This window comes from Stegostoma tigrinum, chromosome 14, assembly GCF_030684315.1.
Source record: "Stegostoma tigrinum isolate sSteTig4 chromosome 14, sSteTig4.hap1, whole genome shotgun sequence".
Lineage (NCBI taxonomy): Eukaryota > Metazoa > Chordata > Chondrichthyes > Orectolobiformes > Stegostomatidae > Stegostoma > Stegostoma tigrinum.
This window is the reverse complement of record NC_081367.1, coordinates 10,648,046-10,669,240: the sequence shown is the minus strand read 5'-3', so window position 1 is coordinate 10,669,240 and position 21,195 is coordinate 10,648,046. Positions and strand designations below refer to the sequence as shown.

Here is a 21,195-nt window from a genome sequence, read left to right as displayed (position 1 = left end):
GGGCATCAGTTATAGAATTGGGTTAAAGGACTTTAGCGGTTACGGGGTACAACATTGCTGAGCTTTGATGGAAAAGCAAGCACAGAAATGGGATGAGTTTCGATGGTGAAGGTTTTAGAGGTGGGGTTTTTGATTGGACGAATGGTATGAGTGAGAAATGAGTTATAGTGAAGGAGTCAGATATCAGAGGAATGTGCTTTTGTAAAAATACCATATAAGAATAAGCTTTAATGAAAAAATTAGGACACGAGAGACATAGGCTTTACTAAGAGAATTTCTGTTATTAAAGGGCTCGGCTTTAATGAGGTTGTATAATTCACAATAGCAGCACTGGAACAGGAGAAAGACCGTTTAATATTTTGAGTCTGTGCTACCTCTCAGTGAGGTAACAATGATGAATTCAGTAATTAAACTACACATAACCCACATATTCTTTAATGTCCTTGGATAACGTAATTCTATGAAGTTTAGGATTAAAATTAATAATTGTTAATTAATTAACAATTAGCAATTTGTGGAAGAGTTTTCCAAATTTCTACTAACCTTGAGCTTTTTTATTCGTTCATGGGATATAGGCATCATGGACAAGGCCAGCATTTGTTACTCATCCCTAGTTGCCCTGGAATAGGTGGTGGTGAGCAGCTGCCTTCAACCACAGCAGTCCGTGAGGGGTAGGTAAACCCACACTGCTGTAGAGAAAGGAGTTCCAGGTTTTAGATCTAGTGACAGTGAAGGAAAGGAGATATAATTCAAAGTCAGAACAATCTGTGTCTCTAGTGCTCCAGGAATGGTTTAACTAGAACATTTTATATCTCAAGCACTGATTCTACCTCTTTTTATTTCAATTCTCTAATAGAAATGACAGCACTCTGTTTTCTCTTTTTGAATATTATTTGTGTTTGTCCATAATGTTTAAATGATTTGTATTCATGGACCTCAAATCTCTTTGAGTCTCCTCTGTTTCTTGCTTTTCACCATTTGGAAAGTAATCGTTTCTTTGTAGTTCAAAGTGATGATCCCAGATTTGATGGCATTGAAAATTCATGAGCCACTAGCTTTGCTTACTAGCTTGATCTGTTAACACCTGTTTCTGATTTTATGCATCTACGCTGCTATACAGTGGCATCACTGTGCAAAGTCTGCTGTCATATTTGAAACTCAATTATTGTTGTGTTTTAGGTGAATCAGTGGTGGAACAGCCTTACTGAGGGGCAGAAGACTGTCACAGGTTTGTGTTAAATGCAATGGATATGAATGAGAAATATTGAGAATATAGTTTTCAATGTTAGGACAGCCTTCTACCTCAGGCATTACAATTATGATATTGAAATTTGCTTCAAGGGCTTTTGTTGCTTTCTATATGTCTAGTAAAAGGGCTATTTTGAGATTATATTCCAGTTTCTTCAGGTACTCTGTCATACTTAATAGTGTCTCCTTTAGTCAAACATTTGAATGAGTAATATTGCGGACCCCGTTAAAGATATTCCTATCTGGAAGTATAAAGGTACAAATCTAGTTTTGTTGTAAAGCAGAAGTGGTAAATGCAATATTTGCCACTGCAGATAATCATAGTGAATTATATAATTTTGCAGCTAGCCATTGACTCCACATGGTGGTGCTGTCATTCAATTCTAATAGCCTTTCAAAAAACATTTGGATCAGCCATATATAACACATTTCATCTGATATAATTTTCAAAAGAAAATATCAACAGATTTGATATTCTGATCTGTGTCATCTGTCATTGCCTGAATTCCCCGAATTGAGCCCTGCAGATGTGATATCTTCTGATCTTTATCATGTATTATAACCTGTAAAATCATTATAATAATTACAATTCACAGGGGGCCATTGGCCCCTTATGTCCCTGTCAACTCTCTTCAAGACCAACAGAGCTCGACTCATTCCTCTGTGACCCTGGATTTTGTTTTTTCTCTGCAGATAATTATCTGATCCTTTTCAAAAGGCATGACTGAATCTGCCATCACCAAACTGTCAGGCTGTGCTTTCAAGATTCTAATCACGAGCTGTGTAAAAGAGGTAATAAAATGTGAGGCTGGATGAACACAGCAGGCCCAGCAGCATCTCAGGAGCACAAAAGCTGACGTTTTGGGCCTAGACCCTTCTTCAGAGAGGGGGATGGGGTGAGGGTTCTGGAATAAATAGGGAGAGAGGGGGGGGGCGGCCCGAAGATGGATAGAAAAGAAGATAGGTGGAGAGGAGAGTATAGGTGGGAGGTAGGGAGGACATAGGTCAGTCCAGGGAAGACGGACAGGTCAAGGAGGTGAGATGAGATTAGTAGGTAGGAGATGGAGGTGCGGCTTGGGGTGGGAGGAAGGGATGGGTGAGAGGAAGAACAGGTTAGGGAGGCAGAGACAGGCTGGACTGGTTTTGGGATGCAGTGGGTGGAGGGGAAGAGCTGGGCTGGTTGTGTGGTGCAGTGGGGGGAGGGGATGAACTGGGCTGGTTTTGGGATGCGGTGGGGGAAGGAGAGATGGTGAAGCTGGTGGAGTCCACATTGATATCATTGGGCTGCAGGGTTCCCAAGCGGAATATGAGTTGCTGTTCCTGCAACCTTCGGGTGGCATCATTGTGGCACTGCAGGTGGCCCATGATGGACATGTCATCTAAAGAATGGGAGGGGGAGTGGAAATGGTTCGCGACTGGGAGGTGCAGTTGTTTATCGCGAACCGAGCGGAGGTGTTCTGCAAAGTGGTCCCCAAGCCTCCTCTTGGTTTCCCCAATGGATACAGTATACCCCATTGGCAGATGTGCAGGTGAACCTCTGCTTAATATGGAAAGTCATCTTGGGGCCTGGGATAGGGGTGAGGGAGGGGGTGTGAGGGCAAGTGTAGCATTTCCTGCGGTTGCAGGGGAAGGTGCCGGGTGTGGTGGGGTTGGAGGGCAGTGTGGAGCGAACAAGGGAGTCACCGAGGCTTGGGGACCGCTTTGCAGAACACCTCCGCTCGGTTCGCGATAAACAACTGCACCTCCCAGTCGCAAACCATTTCCACTCCTCCTCCCATTCTTTAGATGACATGTCCATCATGGGCCTCCTGCAGTGCCACAATGATGCCACCCGAAGGTTGCAGGAACAGCAACTCATATTCCGCTTGGGAACCCTGCAGCCCAATGGTATCAATGTGGACTTCACCAGCTTCAAAATCTCCCCTTCCCCCACCGCATCCCAAAACCAGCCCAGTTCGCCCCCTCCCCCCACTGCACCACACAAACAGCCCAGCTCTTGCCCTCCACCCACTGCATCCCAAAACCAGTCCAGCCTGTCTCTGCCTCCCTAACCTGTTCTTCCTCCCACTCCAAGCCGCACCTCCATCTCCTACCTACTAACCTCATCCCACCTACTTGACCTGTCCGTCTTCCCTGGACTGACCTATCCCCTCCCTACCTCCCACCTATACTCTCCTCTCCACCTATCTTCCTTTCTCTCCATCTTCGGTCCGCCTCCCCCTCTCTCTCCCTATTTATTCCAGAACCCTCACCCCATCCCCCTCTCTGATGAGGGGTCTAGGCCCAAAACGTCAGCTTTTATGCTCCTGAGATGCTGCTGGGCCTGCTGTGTTCATCCATCCTCATATTTTATTATCTTGGATTCTCCAGCATCTGCAGTTCCCATTATCACTGTGTAAAAGAGGGTTTTTTTCCCTGTTGGGATAGTGGGACTGACAAATGAGGTGAAGTTGAATTGGTTAGAACTATATTCAGTGGTGCTCAGAAGTATGAAGGAGAATCTCATTTAAAAAAAACTTCTAACATTCTAACAGGACAAGGTGGGGTCGATTTAGGAAGGATGCTCCAATGACTAGGGAATCCAGAACCATGGTTCACAGTTTAAGAATACAGGGTAGGCCATTTAGGACTGAAATGAGGAGAAATTTCTTCACCCAGAAAGTAGTGAGCCTGTGGAACTTACTACCAGAGGAAGCAATTGTATATCCAAACATTGTATAATTTCAAGGAGGAGTTGGATATAGCTCTTGGGGCTAAAGGGATCAAAACATATGTGGGGAAAAGTGGGAACTAGATGGGTGACCGTCAGGAGACGTGGGAAGGTAGTTCAGGAGTCTCCTGTGGTTATTTCTCTCTCAAACAGATATACCTTTTTGGCTACTGTTGAGGATAGTATCTCAGAGGAAAATAGAAGTGGCAGCCAGAGAATGAATTTTATGTTAAGTGGTCTTTGACGAATAATTGTTATAGTGGACGTTGTTGTCAGGGACACAGATAGGAGATTCTGCAACCATGAGTGTGAATTCAGGATAGTATGTTGCCTCCCTGGTGCTAGTTTCAAGTACATCTCAAAACATTTGCAGCATATTGTCAAAGGGGAGAGTGAGAAACCAGAAGTTGTTGCACACTTTGAAAGAATGACATAATTAGGGAAAGATTTGAAGCTTTGCAGAGCGGATATAGGAAGTTAGGTAGAAGGTTAAAAAGCAGAACCTCAAAGGTAGTAATTTCTGGATTACTTCTGGTGCCAAGTGCTAGTGAGAGTCAGAATAAGTTAGGGCAGGTAAATCAGTGACTGAGGACATGGGGCAGTTGGCATGGTTTCAGATTTTTAGATCGTTGGATTTCTTCCGCAGCAGAAAAGACCTGTTCAAAAGGGATGGATTTCACCTGAACTGTTAGGGGGCGAACACCCTTCTGGGGAAATTTACTAGTGCTATTTGCGAGCCTTTCAACTAATAGGAAGGGAGGTGGGGATCCAAAGTAGTAGTGAAAGAATAGAAGGACAAATGAGAATGGTTCTGAATTTAAAAAAAGAGCAAGTTAATTCAAAAAAGCAGGTGAGGTCAAGTCAGAATGAGGTGACTCTGAAGAATTAAGCCGCATTTGTTTCAATGCAAGGGGCCTTGCAGGTAAGGCAGATGGACTCGCCGTATGTGGGAACACGGGACTGGGACGTCATAACTATTACAGAAACTTGACCGAGGAAAAGGCAGGACTGGTAGCTCAATGTTCTGGGAAATCAGGAGGGCAAAGAGGCGATATGAGATTGCCTTGGTAGATAACGTGAAGGATAACCCAAAGAGATTCATTAAGAGCAAAAGAGGAACTAGGGAGAGAATAGGGTCCCTTAAAAATTAACAAGGTTTTTGATTGGAACTAAAGAAGATGGGAGAGATACTAAACAAATATCTCACATCAATTTTTGCTATGAATAAAGAAATGTAGGCTAGGGAACTCGGGGAAATAAATATTGATGTCTTAAAAACAGAGCCATTACAGAAGTAGTGCTGGAGGTCTCAAAGAACATAAAGGTGACTAAATCTCTGGGACCTGATCGTGTGTACTTCAGGACATTGTGAGAACTTAGGGAAGTAATTGCGGGGCACTTAGCAGAGATAGTTATATCATCTACAGCCACAAGTGAGGTGCCAGAGGACTGAGGGTGGCTAATGATTGTGCCTTTATTTAAAAAAGGTTGTAAGGCAAGCCTGGGAACTAAAGATTTTAGAATTTGACATCAGTGGTGGGTAAATTGTTGGTAGTAATTCTGAAAGGGAGGATTTACTTGCATTTAGAAAGGTAAGGACTGATTAGGGATAGCATGTTTTAGTGTCTGGGAAATCACATCTCACAAACTTGATTGAGATTTTTAAGGAAGTAACCAAAAAGATTGACAAGGGACGAGACATAACCATTGTCTACATGGACTTTAGTAAAACCTTTGACAAGGTTCCTCATGGTAGACTAATTAGTAAAGTTAGATCACATGGGATTCAGGGTGAGCTTGCTAATCGGATACAAAATTGGCTTGATGATAGGAAACAGAGGGTGGTGGTACAGGGTTGTATTTCAGGCTAAAGGCCTGTGATCTAACAGTGTGCCACAGGGATCGGTGTTGAGTCCACTTTTGCCATTTGGATAAAGGATTTGAATGAGAATCCAGGAGAAATGGTTCACAAGTTTGTGGATGACACCAAAATTGGTGGTATAGTTGACTGTGAAAAAGGTTATTTAAGATTACAAAGGGATTTGATGAGTTGAGCCAATGGGCTGAAGACTGGCAGATGGAGTTTAATTTGGATTAAAGTGAGGTGTTGCATTTTGGTAAAACACACAATGGCAGGACTGAAACAATTAATGGTAGAGCCGTGGGTAGTCAAACAAAGATCTAGGGGGTCAGATACATTGTTCTTTGAAAGTTGCACCATAGGTAGATAGGGTAGTTAAGAAAGCACTTAACTTGCTTGCTTTAATTGCTCAGACCATTGAGTCTGGGAGTGGGGAAGTCATGTTGAGCTTGTACAGGACTGGAGGGTTTGAGTTATAAGGACAGGCTGGAATGTTTTTCACTGGAGCACAGGAGTTTGAGTGGTGACCTGATAGAGGTTTATAAAATTATGACAGGCATAGATAAGGTGAATAGTAAAGGCTTTTTCCATGATGGGGGAATTCAAAACTAGAGGGCATAATTTAAGAGAATTTGGAAAAGATTTAGAAAGGACCTAAGGGGCAACTTTTTCGCACACAGGGTGGTTCTTTTGTGGAATGAACTTACAGAGGAAGTGGCAAATGTAGGGACAGTTATAACATTTAAAAGTTATCTTGACAGGCGCATGAATAGAGGAATATCGGCCAAACCCAGGCAAGTGGGACGAGTTTAGTTTGGGCAATTCGATTGGTGTGGACGAGTTGGACTGAAGGGTCTGTTTCCATGTTGAATGACTCTGAGTTGGCTGATCAGCTGTGATTGGAATGAATGGTGAAACAGTCTTGAAGGGCTGAATGGCCTTCACCTGCTCCTATTTTTTATGTTTCTTGTATCTCCTGCAGTTTTTAAATTACCCAGTGAATGTTTGTTCTCTGGTTCTTGAACCTGTTGTAACAGTTTCTGCACCTATGTTATGTCACCATTGATTTTGATTAGCTGCTGATCAACTTTCCACCCTCAGACTACAGGAGTCCAGTCAAGTATCTAGTTTCACTCATGACTGATATTGAGCATCTGCAGTTCCTAAGCTCTCAGACTGTTAATTCCCTATTCCTCCCAGTCCTTGCGCCATCTCTCCCCAGTGTTTAGCTCTGTGCTTTGATTCCTTTTCACCAATGTGGACCTGCTGCAGATCTACCTCCAAATATTTTAAGTCTGTTTCTGTTTTGTCCCAGTAATGGGCTGCCTCTTGTCCTCTTCCCAAACATGAGCTACCCTCTTCCTAGGTAAGACCTCCTTTAGTACCCTCCTTGATTAAAGACTACCACTTGTTACCAATTCAGGGCCAAGCCTTCCTCAGCTCATCTGTTTTACAACATAGAATCACTACAGTGTAGAAGCAGATCCTTCAGCCCATCGAGTCCACACTAAAGCACTGAAGAGCATCCCACCCAGACCCTATCCCTGTAACACTGCATTTCCCATGACTAATCCACCTAAGGTGCACATCTTTGAATTAGCTTGTTGTTGGTGCAGTTAACACCACAATCTGCTCAGACTGCTATGGATGAGGCAGTGGAAGAGTCCAGAGAATTTGTAACACATCGAGGGATGTAAAAGCAAGAATCCCTGTGTGGATGGTTAGGTCCAAGCCAATTGATTCTTCTGCGTCTTATGGTCTGCATCAAAACACTGAATTCAGAGAAGTTTCAAAGTAAATTTCTTAATTTTTTTTAGCTAGATATTTTTCATGCAAGATTCCAGATTTTTATTGGTTGGCAGGCAAGTAGGCATGAATATCAGATTATGAAAGGCAGCGCAGGCTCGAGGGGCCAAATGTTATGGTCTTATAGTCTTACTTTGGATGCAAGCAGTAACTGTAGGAAATTGGCCTTTAATGTTCTTTAATCCATTCCTGGATCCAGAATTATCTTCCTTCATTCCATAAATTCTCTTGTAAGCCCCTGAAGGTATTCCTTCTTGAATAAGGTGTCATTCACTAGCTGATTCGTGCTATCCAGCTTTGGGGCTTTACAACATCAGTTAAGCTCATTGTTGTTGATTTTGTCTTTTGATGACCACCAAACCACCTTTTCCCCGTGTGTTTCCAAATTTTTAAACATAACACGTCTGGTAAAAGGGGCTATCTGTTGTTTTAGGTACGAACAATAGTGACCTGTGGTTTAGAAGTAATGTTGATAGATAGTGCCGAATACAATGCCACTACGCCATTACAGTTACCTCCACAAGTTTCAGGCAGAAGTATTGCCTAGAGTTTGGTCTGGCTGTACAAGCAGGTATAACCAAAAGTAATCCCCGTCTAATGTTTCATCTCTGCTTTCCCTGAGTAACAGCAAAAAACACGGGACTAATCCAGAGGAGAATTCTGTTTCCTTCTTCCTGATACAAACAGATCTGTTATTTCAGAATTTTGAGTTTGTAGTTTGGAACGAGTCTGTGCTGATTCACTCTTATGATAGAAAGTTGTGAAAGTTTTTGGATACTGGCTTAAACTCTCAAACATTCCCAATTCGTAGGAGCTGCCTTATGTGATGTGAAAATTGTTACTTCCTGACCTATAACAAACCACCTTCCCCCTCCTGACCTGTACCCTTGGATGCTATTTACTGGTTTAATGTACTCAGCAATTAAGTTGCCTCACAGTCTGTTTGTTTTGTTCTTTTGCAGGGATTATAGCAGCCAATGCTTTAGTGTTCTGTTTGTGGCGAGTCCCATCAATGCAGAGGACCATGGTGAAATATTTCACATCTAATCCTGCTTCCAGTAAGTGTGACAAATATTCAGGATTCATAGTTTATGCCCATCAGAATTTTACAGCCATTTTCAGTTTCCTTTCCAAGCTTCCCTCTGGGATTCTTCACATGATTCTGACATTTGTACCTTTTGAAAAGAGAGAGACTTTTTATCCTCCATGTTATCTAATTACACAGTGCCAAAAGTTTGATAATGAAGGAGGGACAGATAAATTCATCCAACTCTGACTGAAACAATTGCCTGTGTGGTTTCTATACAAAATAAATTTGAAGCAATTTTAACTGAATTACTGAGTGTAGACTTTCAATTGGGGCATTTTGGTTTGATTACCTAGGAATGAGAACTGGTCTGGGACCGTTTGAGGGGTACCCATTTGTTGCAAATTTTCAGATCTGCTCAGGACTATGACAGTGGCCTGAACGCCATTGCTTCAGTTTGTGTAAAGGTTGAAGCATTTGGATTGAAAAGTAGAACAGTGCTTTTAAATGCATCTGTTGAAGATAATATCTTCTTTGAGATTCTTTGTTAAAAATGCAATAAGCATTGGTCTGCTACTGGAGCACTAGTACTAGGGCCATGAGTTTTCCTTTGTGTTTCAGTCAGAATATGCAGTACCCCTATGTAGTGTACATGAATCTTGTTACTGAAGTTACAGTATTACTGCACTGTGTTGCTAAAGTTACACTGTACATCTAAGTGTACCCTGATATTGAAGATACATGTGACTCTGCTATCTCAGTTAGTGGTGAATGAATGGTGTTGACCATTCAGTAACTTATGGGCAGTTTTTCTTCTTGTTTAAGAGGCGTTGTGCTTGCCCATGGTGCTGTCGACCTTCAGCCACTACTCATTCTTTCACTTGGCAGCAAACATGTACGTGCTGTGGAGTTTCTCTTCCAGTATAGTCTCACTTCTTGGGCAGGAGCAGTTCATGGCTGTCTACCTATCAGCAGGTAACTACTTCTCTACTACAACTTCCAATCAGTGGTAGAACATAGTATCTCTTTAAGATAGTATATTTCCCTGTACGTTTTGTGTAAGAAAGGCATTTGTTTTGGAGACCTGGGCAAGAATTGAATAGGTTAAGGCGGTAGTGCAATGAACCTTTGTTTCAAAAAAAAAATTTGTGGAGGAGAAAAATAAGTGCCACTGGTGTATTTAGATCTTGGAAATGCAAACAGGAAAAGTCAGAGCGAAGACTAACAAGAGAACCGACAGAAAAGGGCGGAGACGAGCACTGAAATAAGAATTGATTTTTTTGATATTCCGCCTGGAATGTGCGATGCTTGTCTAAAGTCAACAGCAAGAATCAATAATTGGAGCAAGTTTATAGGATTGCTTTAAGGAACATTGACAATAAATTGTTTGGCGCACATGGTAAAATCCAAAATGCTTATAGGCAACATCGTTGTGGGATATTTGAGATTGAACAAGATATTTGAGTACTAGAGTATCAATAGATTAAAAAGGACTGGGACTGGGGCAGATGGAAGAGAAAATACAATGCCCAAAGGAAATCCTGAGTTAATGAGCTAAAGGAAAGAACTAGGAGGAACCATCAGCTGGAAGTCTGGTAGCAATATGGACTCTTCAAAGACCTTATTGTAGAATGCTGTTTTGAAGGGCATTGTGGCAGATTCTCAAAAAGAATATGAACATTTAAAATATTTGGATTCTTGACCATGTTTTCAAGAAGAGAGCTTAGCCCTAGGGCAGGGAAAAGCTAGATTATCACTTGAAACATTTGAGATAGGAATAAATCTTAAAATATACAGCTGGGGAAAATGGAAAAGGTGCTGTTTTAATCAGAAGCCTTATTCGTGTCCAAGAAAATAGTTGATTTGACATATGGGACAAATATAAGACTTGATGTCAAGTATCACAGTACAGCAGAGTAATGCAGGATCCGGCTGATCAGTGAGTCAACTAGGGTAAGAATGAGGTCTGAAATCTTCCATAAGGCCAGCAGAGAATAATTTACTTATTGGTACAGAAAGATTCATCACAAGAATAAACAATGCAAATAAGCATTGCAAATGCACTGATTCCTAGTGACAGATGAATCAAGTCTTTTACACTGATTATGATTTGCTGCAGAATTGTCTGTAGGCAGTATATATAAGGCAGTGACCAGAGAGTCCAGTGGTGAGGGGACAGAACATATAATAGTGGTGGACATGAGGGAGCAGGCACAGTATATTAGTAGGTTTGGGGTTCCACTTCCTTTCTTGAGGATGCTGAGGTTAATTGTAGAATTGCCATTTATAGCCTGCTCAAGGTTGAGCAGCACAATAGTGGAATTGTGGCCTGTACATATTATTTATTTATCATGTCAACAGACGAATGTAGATTTATATTTATGTGAGATGATTTATGCCTTATTCTTTCATTCTGTCCAGTTGTTCTGTAAGTTTTGGCCCTGGGCTAACTCTAGTACTCTGTGTACTTCTGGGATTTATGTTACTTAAATGTTTCTAGTGGAAACCTAAGTTCAGATAGTTTCCTTTGACCAGTTCATTCCTGCAATTTCCCCTGTTGTTAAGCTAACAGTCTCTGTAAATAGCCGGTGATGATTATTGCATTTTATCTCTTGTGATGTTCCAGGTGTTATCTCCACGTTTGCCAGTTATATGTGCAAAACTGCAACTGGCCGCTTAGGAGCATCACTTGGAGCTGTAAGTGTCCCATTATCTTGAAAAATCTTAAATTACAGAAATATAGAAGATGGGAGCAAGAGGAGGCCGTTTGGCCCTTCGAGCTCGCTCCGCCATTCTCCACGTTTATGGCTGATCATCCAACTCAATAACCGAATCCTGCTTTCTCCCCATTAACTTTTATCCCATTCACCCCAAGTGCTATATCTAGTTGCCTCTTGAATACATTCAGTGTTTTGGTGTCAAATACTTCCTGTGGTAATGAATTCCACAGGCTCACCACTCTTTGGGTGAAGAAATGTCTCCTCATCTCCGTCCTAAACCATCTACTGAGAATCCTCATATTGTCACCCTGGTTCTGGACACACCCACCATCAGAAACATCCTCCGTGCATCTACCCTGTCCAGTCCTGTTAGAATTGAAGAAGTCTCTATGAGATCGATATGGTGGAAAGTCCTGGGCGCTAAAGCTATGTTGAAATGTTCTGAAAAGGTATTCTTGTGAAACTTTATAAACCTCAAGGCTGGTAGAAAGCAGATCCATCCAGTCCACCTTCCTTTTGTTCCAACAGTGATAATCAACAATGTGCCTTCCTGCAAGGTACATGTCAAATAAGATCCTAAGAAATCTAAGCTAGTTATCCTGTAGTCTTTCTCAGTGAACTATTCTGAAGCTCCCCTGTTCCCACCTCTTGATGAAGTAATCCTTTAGTTTAACCTTCTGTCTGTTTCTAGTGCTTGTTTTTCTATCCTGTATGAAATCCAATAGTCCTGACTCATCACCTTCTTATTAACTTTGTTACTTCAGTCATGTTTCCCAAAGCACTTGGCACAACATTGCTTTTTTAAACCGTAAACTGTACATTCAGTGTTCGGATCTTTCTGAACTTCTAACAGTTTAATGCTCCTGTTATTCTTCCCTTTTCATCGTAGTGGAACGGATGGCTCCATGATCATTGGTTCTTGACTGTTCTAATGTCCCTCCACCCTGTCATTGCTTTCTGAATCACATTGATTCGGTTAGGGGGATTGAAGTTTAAACACAGAGTTCTGTGTGACATGCTGAAGCAACATTCTGATTGTTTGTCTTAGGGGATGCGGTCCTATTCCAGTACGTACTTCCCTGGTGATGTAAGACATTCACAAATAGTCAGGGTCATTTTCATCATATTGTCTACAGATAACTTTGCAAATGAGGATCTGACTTTTTTTTCTTCTTACCTATGTTTTGTCTTTTCTTCACAATAGTCTGGTGCAATAATGGCTGTCCTCGCTGCAGTCTGCTCTAAAATGCCTGAAGCGAAACTGGCCATCATCCTGCTGCCCATGTTCACCTTCACAGCCAGCAGTGTAAGTTTCAGATACACCTTCTGGATGTGGTGCAGTTTATCCAATGTGTGAAAAAGTGGGTTGTATTTATCTAGTCATTGTCCATACCGCTGTCAGAAATAGAGAATATTGCTAAATAAAGGCACATTTTGTTGAAGATTTCCTTCTCGCATTCATCAGGACTTTGGCAAGAAGTATCAATGTAAAGAGGAACGCTTTTTAATTACTGTACGTTCAATTTAAGATTGTTATTCTGGCTCTCAGTATGACACACTTGTGCAAGCTGGGAGCTGTGTACTAATATTTGGAGCCCTGTTTTGTGCATACATTACATCAGTTTCAACTTAACAAAATAGACAAAGCCATTCTGTAGTTCAATACTGAGGGCAATGCCTTGAATGTTCTTCAATTAAATTTTGCAGGCAACAGTGCATGTGCGCTTACTCAGTGGTGGGGAGAGGGGATGCTGAACGGGGTTAATCCTCAGACTGAGGACCCCTATTGCTAGGGGGCAATAAAGCCCAAATCTCTCTTGCTCCCTTCTCCTGCAGTCCTCCACTATCTTCTCCCACACCAAACTCAGACGTTACTCCCCCCCACCCAACCACCCTGCAAACTCTCTTCTTGGGTTCTGATCTCGTCTTTTCTCACTTAGTACTCCAAAGAGACAGCTATTATACCATATAAATATTTATACAATGTACCTACACTGTGGCCATACTTTTTTGAATCTACGCTTTGTATCTGTATTTTTATATCATTCCCCTCCAAAATGAATGGGTATGTATGATGAGTCTTGTGGAACTGTCACAGGAGCCACTTAAAGTAACTAAGATTTCCCGCGCCCAACAACACAGCACCTGAAGAGTGTTCACGCACACATGATTTTATGCTTCATTACTTTTATCTGATGCTTAAGCTCTGCCACTGACATCTTACTTCTCTCAACGTCCTGCCCTAAATCTAGCATGCATAAAAATAGATAAATGACTCCACTTAACAGACATTTTGGATCCTATTGAGTTGGTTCCTATTGTTTAAGAACATTGAGATCTTTTTTGTTGTTTCCTAAATATAACCATGAGCAGCTAAGATGGGTATTTGCAGTAGTGTTTACATTTGGTTTTATCTGTTGCAGGCTCTAAAAGCAATTATAGCCATGGATACAACTGGCCTGCTTCTGGGATGGAGATTTTTCGACCACGCAGCTCACTTGGGTGGTGCATTTTTCGGAATGTGAGTCTGGGGTCACTTAAGCCTTCGCAATTGTTTTCTTTAAAACTGTGCTAAGAGTTCAGTGGGCATATTGGTCTGTCAGTGTCACGATATTGTAGTGAAAGATTCTTCAGGTGGTGTGGAGATCTTGGCTTCAAGAGACAATGTATAGAAGAAGTTGTTTGTGGATTACTCTGCGTACTTTGTAATGTTTTGATGGATAATTAAAGATCAGTCAAGCTAGTTATGAGGCAAAGCAACTATGGTCTATAAGTGGCTAGTCAATAGATCATAAGTTTGGGTGAAGAATGTTGGGTAAAAGTGAGAACTGAAAAAATAAGATAGGGTCTAACAAAGTAATAAGCAAAGCAGGAATATTCTTACAGTGGATTTGTTAGTGATATTATTAAGTGCCTCAAAGAAGAATAAGAAATATGGAAGGAGGCATGTTAAAAATCAATGATACATGATGAGGGCGTAGACAAAGTACTTGATTCTCACGTATGAGAAGGAGCTCATGATCCCAGAAGTGCAGAGAGCACTAGAGTTAACCCAGGACCAAAACTTACAGAACAATTGGACGGAATGAAAGAATAAGATTAAAAACAAACAGGATCCAATTACAGATTTGTCTTTACCAAAAAAAAGGAAAGAAAATTGGAAATGTTAATTGTAATCATCAGGTGCTTCCTAGATTAGTGTTAGCTCCAGGGAACTGAAAGTTAGAAAATGTTACACTTGTTGAAAGTATGGAGGAAATGACAAATCAAATAACCGTAATAATGATGGGAAATATCTGTCATGTTTGGAATAAGTGAACAGTTGAAAAAGGTAAGCAGATTAGGAGAGTGCTTAAGACAACAGCATAGGTTTATAAAAGGTCAGTCGTATCCACTAACTGAACAGAACTCTTTCACAGTTGAATTAATAAAAGCCCTATCCATGGCTCTTCAAAATGCATTAACTAACGTTGTGAATCGAAATTGGAAGTGACCTGTTTGCAGGAATGGTACATTTGTTGGGTGTTAGGAAACTGGATGAAGATTGGGGAAAATTGAATGTTGCAAATGTTGGCAACATGTTTGCCATTAATGTAACTGAGATGGAATCAGTAATAAAGGGGACTGTAGTCAAGTTTGTAGGCTATGCTAAGCTAGAATTGAAAATGAATTGTTAAGACGACAATAGCAATATGACATAGATTAAGTTTATAAAAAAGTGAAAATACTTGCGACAACATGTGAAGTATGCTTTGGACATAAGAATGACACCTGTAACTGTGTATGGTGCTGGTTGCACCTTCTAGAATTCGGTGCTCAGTTTTGAGGCCGTCCTGACATTTTGAAGGATTTATGCTAGCCTTGCGGTAATTCCAGAAATGGTTTATTTAGATGATACTTGCACGATCAAGTATTCCAAGTGAGGTAGAGTATAGGTTAGATGCAAATATGAAATTGGTTAGCTGTATTCAGGGCGGCACAGTGGCTCAGTGGTTAACACTGCAGCCTCACAGCACCAGGGACCCGGGCTCGATTCCAGTCTCAGGTAACTGCCTGTGTGGAGTTTGCACATTCTCCCCGTGTCTGTGTGGGTTTTCTCCGGGTGCTCCAGTTTCCTCCCACAGTCCGAAGATGTGCAGGCTAGGTGGATCGGCCATGCTAAATTGCCCGTAGTGTTCAGGGGTCTGGGTGGAATGCTCCAAGTGGACTTGTTGGGCCAAAAGGCCTGTTTCCACACTGTAGGGAATCTAAGATAACCTCATCTAATCTAATCTATTTTCTTTTACATGTCCTATCGCTGAACCATAGTGTCCAGTATTAGTAAAGCTCTCTAGGGTGGCATGGTGGCTCAGTGATTGGCACTGCTGCCTCACAGCGCCAAAGACTCAGATTTGATTCCAGCCTCGGGCGACTGTCTGTGTGGAGTTTGCGCATTCTCCCCGTGTCTGCGTGGGTTTCCTCTCACATTCCAAAGATGTGCAGGTTAGGTGGATTGGCCAGGCTAAATTGCCTATCGTGTTCAGGGATGTGTAGATTAGGGGGATAGTTCTGGGTGGGATGCTGTGAGTGTCGGTGTGGACTTGTTGGTCTGTAGGGCCTGTTTCCACACTGTAGGGATTCTGTTGACTCTGAGTATTGCCTCATACCATTCTATATTAGACATTCTGAAACTTCTGAATGGCCTTGTTAGTTTAATGCTAAATTAAGGATAGTTTTGTGTTATGGCTTTAAGGGAAGTAGGAGCTAAGTTGAGACTCTCAAAATCTTATGTCTGAATTGGATTTGGCTGGAAGATTGCAGTGAAACATCGCGGCATAACTTAAAATGCACAGTTCAATCCCCCTACTTTCCCATCTCAAAAGAATACTGTATCCACTGTATTCAGCCTCTGATGTATTATTACAAGTACATAGGACTTTTTGAAACTAAAGAGAATTTATAGGATAGTGTGGAGTGAAATCTGTCACGCAGCCTTTCAAGATCTGCATCTATTCTCCTTATTAATGATTAGAACTTATTTATTGGCCTGACTGACCTAGCCAGCCAATCCCAGAGTTACTATTTGTCATAACTGGAATATATATGTTTTGCTTTTGAATCATTGCAGATTTTCTTGTGCTAATCACAAAAATGTAATACAGTTAATTGAAATTAGTTTGTACAGAGTCCTTTTCTGCCTGTGCAACCGCTGTGTCTTTCCAAGAATTGATACCTTGAGTAAATTGTTTGAAGTGACATTATAGTTTGTGGCATCTCTTAATTAAAATAACACACATTCTTTGTCATTTTTCAGTTGGTATATCTTTTATGGCCATGAGCTGATTTGGAAGAACAGAGAACCTCTGGTAAAAGTGTGGCATGACATGAGAACTAAGGGTCCTGGGAGTGGAGGACGTGGCCCATCCTAGTCAAAAGGTTGCACTTCGAAAGAAAAGTGACATCCTCTATGCTTTGGGACGAGCACAGGAGAGAAGCAATAACCAAACACTGGGCCCCAGCAGAAGCAGGAGTTTACAGCAGGACCCTGAATTCAGGCAAAGCTACAAGCTGTGGCAAATTTTTAAACTTCTGAAGGAGTGTATTTAGACTATTTACAGGACTGTACAGTGAGAAATAAACAGGAACATTTGGAAGAAAAGGTTTTGACCAGACATTTCTCTTCCCCACTGCATTACCTGATTCCAGCTCTCCAAAAAACCACTGACTTGAGACGCAACTGTTAAAAATCCATCAGCTGCTTGAAGCACATTTGAATTTGAGATCATCCTTTACAATGACATAAAACAAAGAACTGCAGATGCCGGAGGTTCTGAAACAAAAACAGAAATTGCTGAAGAAACTCAGCAGGTCTGGAAGCATTTGTGGGGAGAAAACAGAGTTAATGTTTCGAGTCCACTGATTGTTCATCAAAACAATTCTGATAAAGAGTCAGAGCCAATGTTGCCAGACGTGCCAACTGTCGCCAGTTTCTGTTTTTGTTTCATTTATTGTTGCACTCAGTCCCTGGTTGAGTTAAACGGCGTAATGTGAAGTTTGTCAAATTACTTCCCACAATATACATCCATCCATTCCCTTATCTGGAGAAAGAATATGTAATGAATGTTCAAGATTTTACAGATTAGGCAAGTACATCCAGCATTTGGAAATTACTACCGCAGTGTAAAGTTCTCAAAGATAATGGTTTCAACATCCACATAAGTTATGTGTTTATTTGGTTGATGCAGAGCGTATTAGGGAGACACAAGCCCATTAGCTCAAGTCTGCAGCTCTCAAGTCAAGACCCATACGTGGCCAAAGTGCACACGGTGGTACCAGTGGTGTTTAACCAGCAAAATCCATGCAAGCTTACCACATTGTGGGCCTGGTAAATTCCCACTGATGGTCTGCAAGCCAGGTCCCCAAGAACTACTAGGCCATTGTATCGAGAAGTTCTCTGAAGTCAAGTAGGAAGAATCTTGACTCCAGGGACAGGTTTAAAGGGTGACAAACTGTTAAGATTCCAGTTTTAATTATTGCTTTGGTACACAGAATGTTTTGGTCAATTGTCAATCATTGTTTAATGGTTAGGGAAAGAGGTTTGTAGTTTGCCACTATTATGGTTCGAAGTCTGAGACTTTTGCTGCCATGGTCTGTTTCTGGTGAGTGAACAGCGTAACTGTCAGACCTCTGCTCCTTTGTGCAAACGACGTCTGGATTTCTCAATGACTGATAGGGGTATTATGGGTTTGTGTCTTTCCCCAGTTAGGGAGGTAGTCCATTTTACCACATTGCTCCCACTATGTGGCATTTTATATCAGAAAAGTTGTGATCTTTTTGATGCAAATAAACTGCTCCCCTTCACTCCAGTGCTCAAACATTCAAATGCGCAGAATATCATATTGAATGTTACGTGACACAGATGACTTTATCACCTCTTGTGCTACCAAGTATAGGGATCACTAACTCTAAATGCTCTTATCTTATCACATCACAAGAAATAATGTATCTAAATCAGCAGCGATCCAGTACACACGTTCCCCGTGCTCCTACAGACTTGAAAACTCACTTGAATTGCATGCACTACTCGAATTATTTGTATCAAGCACATTATCTAAAATTGTTAAATTATTTACTGTCATCTCTGCTTTATTTAAAGGCAAATAGGAAAAAGCAAAGTGAAATCATGTCACCTTTCATGGGTTTTGGTACCCATTGTATATCAGCTGAAGTGTTTTTTCTTCAAAGTGGTAATTATGGGGAAGAACAGAAAGGATTGCTGGAGCATGCAAGGTATCATCCAATAATGAAATAATTTTCTGAAGAGATGCAAAAAGAACATGCAAGATGAGTTGGGAAAATTGGAAAACCTTGGAATGTGTATTCCTGTCTTCCCATCCCAACAGCTTTGTCTGTCACCATTTTCCCCACATTATCTTTCTCCTAATTGACGGTGAGTCAGTCTCCACCATGACTTTGAGTTCATCACTGAGCCAGTGGCTGAATTGATTAAAGTAGCCACGGACATTTGGAATGCACTTTGTCGTGTCCTCAGGATGTTCCAAAGCACTTTGCTTCTATAAAAGAAATCCGTGAATAGTCAACCACAGCAGCCACTTTGCTCACAGTAAAGCCTTCTGAAGAACACACAAATCCTTGAAGGAAGAATGTTAGTCCTGTCACTTTGAGTGCTCTTAAATTAGCACCTCTGAGTCTTTTACTGGTTCCATGTTAATATTCTACTGAATCATAATTCTGCCGATGGTGATGCACCGTGGAACTGATTTCAATCATGTGATTAAGAATGTAGATGTCATTCTATTAAGTGTAGTAAACAAACCAGCTATCACTGTTCCCAGAGAAATATTGAGACTGCCAACTATTCTGACTAAGGGAAATCTTATTTCATTGTTGTCTTGCTCCCATGTATGGCTGATTTTATGTTCTTGTGCTCCCTGCAACCACTGTTCAAATATTCAAAATGGCTATTGTCAACAATTCCTGTGGTTTCACCCTGTTAAAGCACACAGATTTCAATTAAGCTCTGTCACGTTGTGCAATTATTTCTATAATACTGTTGCAATATGTTGCAATGCTGTTTTTTCCAGTAAGTTGCACCATGTTGCTTAGCCCTTGAAAGTTTAACCCCACTATGTCCATATTATTGCCAAAATCAGGGAATATATTAAAAGTATGAAGTACTTATTTACATCAACTATGAAACAGCTGTCATTATTACCCTACATCATGCCAGAAATAATCCATAACCAAATCAATTGACTAAATATAGTATTATATTGTGTCCTTACATAACAGTTAGTTATTCCTAAATTTTAATTAATTATGCCGGGTTTTGCAAACCCTTCAGAAGTCGAGACAAACTATCAGACAGAGCTTTTATCTGCTCATACTTCTGTTACTTGTGTCCACAATTGACTATGATTGTAAATCAAGCATGTTACAGATTAACTCCGGTTCCCCCTTTGTGTAACTATTTGCTACTGGTATTACCTACTCAGTGTTCCTTAGAAAAACATTGTTTTCAACAGAATTTGGAGCAAATATGTCACAAATCAATGCTCTGCCGAATGGCTATATAAATCATTGTTTGAAAATAGCATTATGTGTGGATCACTGAATTGAGAAATTTTAGAGAGTATTTATTGTGCAGAAACAGACTATTCTCATATTTAAGCTGGTGTTTATTCCCTACCTGAGCCATCTCCCATTCCTACCTTGAACCCTATCAACTGTTCTTTTTTCTATTCATCTAGTTTTCCCTTTATGCCATTTGCCTCAACTGCCACATGGTAATAAAGTCTAACACTCCTGGTTGATGGGATTTCTCTTGAACTTCCTGTCTTCTGTTTATGGTACTTAGTCTGGTGTTTTTTCAATGAGAAGCATTCTTTCTATGACTCCCACATTAAATATTTTCATACCTGTAATTTGCCCTTCATTATTTCCGAGAGTAAAGAGACCAGCCTGTACACTTCTTCCTGGTGGTTAAAACTTTTTGAATCTGATTTTTTTTGCATTGTTTGTTAATGTATTTTCAGCTGCACCCCTGCAATTTAATATCATCATCAAATTTTGAAATTGTGCTTGTGATTTCTGGTCCAAGTCCTTACGTAAATAGTCAACATTTCAGTACCCAGCAGTGTTACTTATGGAGCACTACTTCCTATTTTGTGCCACTCTGAATGATCACCTTTAATCCCTGTTCTCCATTCTCTGTTTTGCACCAAGTTTCCTATCAGTTACGTAACTAAGTACCCACCTTCAAATGTACTGACTTTAGTTTGCTAGGTAACTGCAAGCTTTCGCTGCATTCCTTGTGTCCAGCAATTGAGAGGTGAACTCTTCAGTCCATCTGACAGTGGCACTCACAAACTGCCTGTTAGATGTAACCTAAGCAGCTTTGATGTGAATCAGCCCCCAACCTAGTCAATGTATATTTTCCACAGGAGATTTGCAGGAGATGTGGAAAAACTGAAGTAAAATGTCAAATATTATGGGATGCCGATATGTTGAGCTCTACATTAGCTGTGGAAGCCTTGAAATTCTATTCATTGCCAGCCAGTCAAGATTGTAAGAGGTTTCTAGTACAGGAGTAGGGATGTGTTGTTGCAGTTGTACAGGGCCTTGATGAGGTCACACCTAGAATACTGTGCAGTTTTGATCTCCTTTTGGAGGACGGGTGCTGTTGCTCTTGAGGGAGTGCAGCAAAGGCTTACCAGGCTGATTCCGGGCATGGTGGGTCTGACACATGAGAAGAGATTGACTAGGGTAGGATTGTTTTCACTACAGTTCAGATGAAAGAGGGGGACATCTCATAGAAACTTAT

The 21,195-nt window shown here is 41.0% G+C and overlaps 1 protein-coding gene across 2 annotated transcripts in view; it reads left to right on the top strand.

Moving 5' to 3' along the window:
• The window catches only part of parlb (presenilin associated, rhomboid-like b), a 40,440-nt gene extending 21,051 nt beyond the window's left edge, over nt 1-19,389 (top strand). For both annotated transcript variants that reach the window (XM_059650997.1, XM_048542152.2), the window contains exons 4-10: nt 1,180-1,228; nt 8,588-8,683; nt 9,478-9,627; nt 11,279-11,349; nt 12,577-12,678; nt 13,796-13,893; nt 16,666-19,389. In XM_059650997.1, coding sequence (XP_059506980.1) covers nt 1,180-1,228; nt 8,588-8,683; nt 9,478-9,627; nt 11,279-11,349; nt 12,577-12,678; nt 13,796-13,893; nt 16,666-16,780 — 681 coding nt within the window. In that variant the 3' untranslated portion in view covers nt 16,781-19,389. The remainder of the gene's footprint in view (nt 1-1,179; nt 1,229-8,587; nt 8,684-9,477; nt 9,628-11,278; nt 11,350-12,576; nt 12,679-13,795; nt 13,894-16,665) is intronic.
• Nucleotides 19,390-21,195: the final 1,806 nt, after the last annotated feature.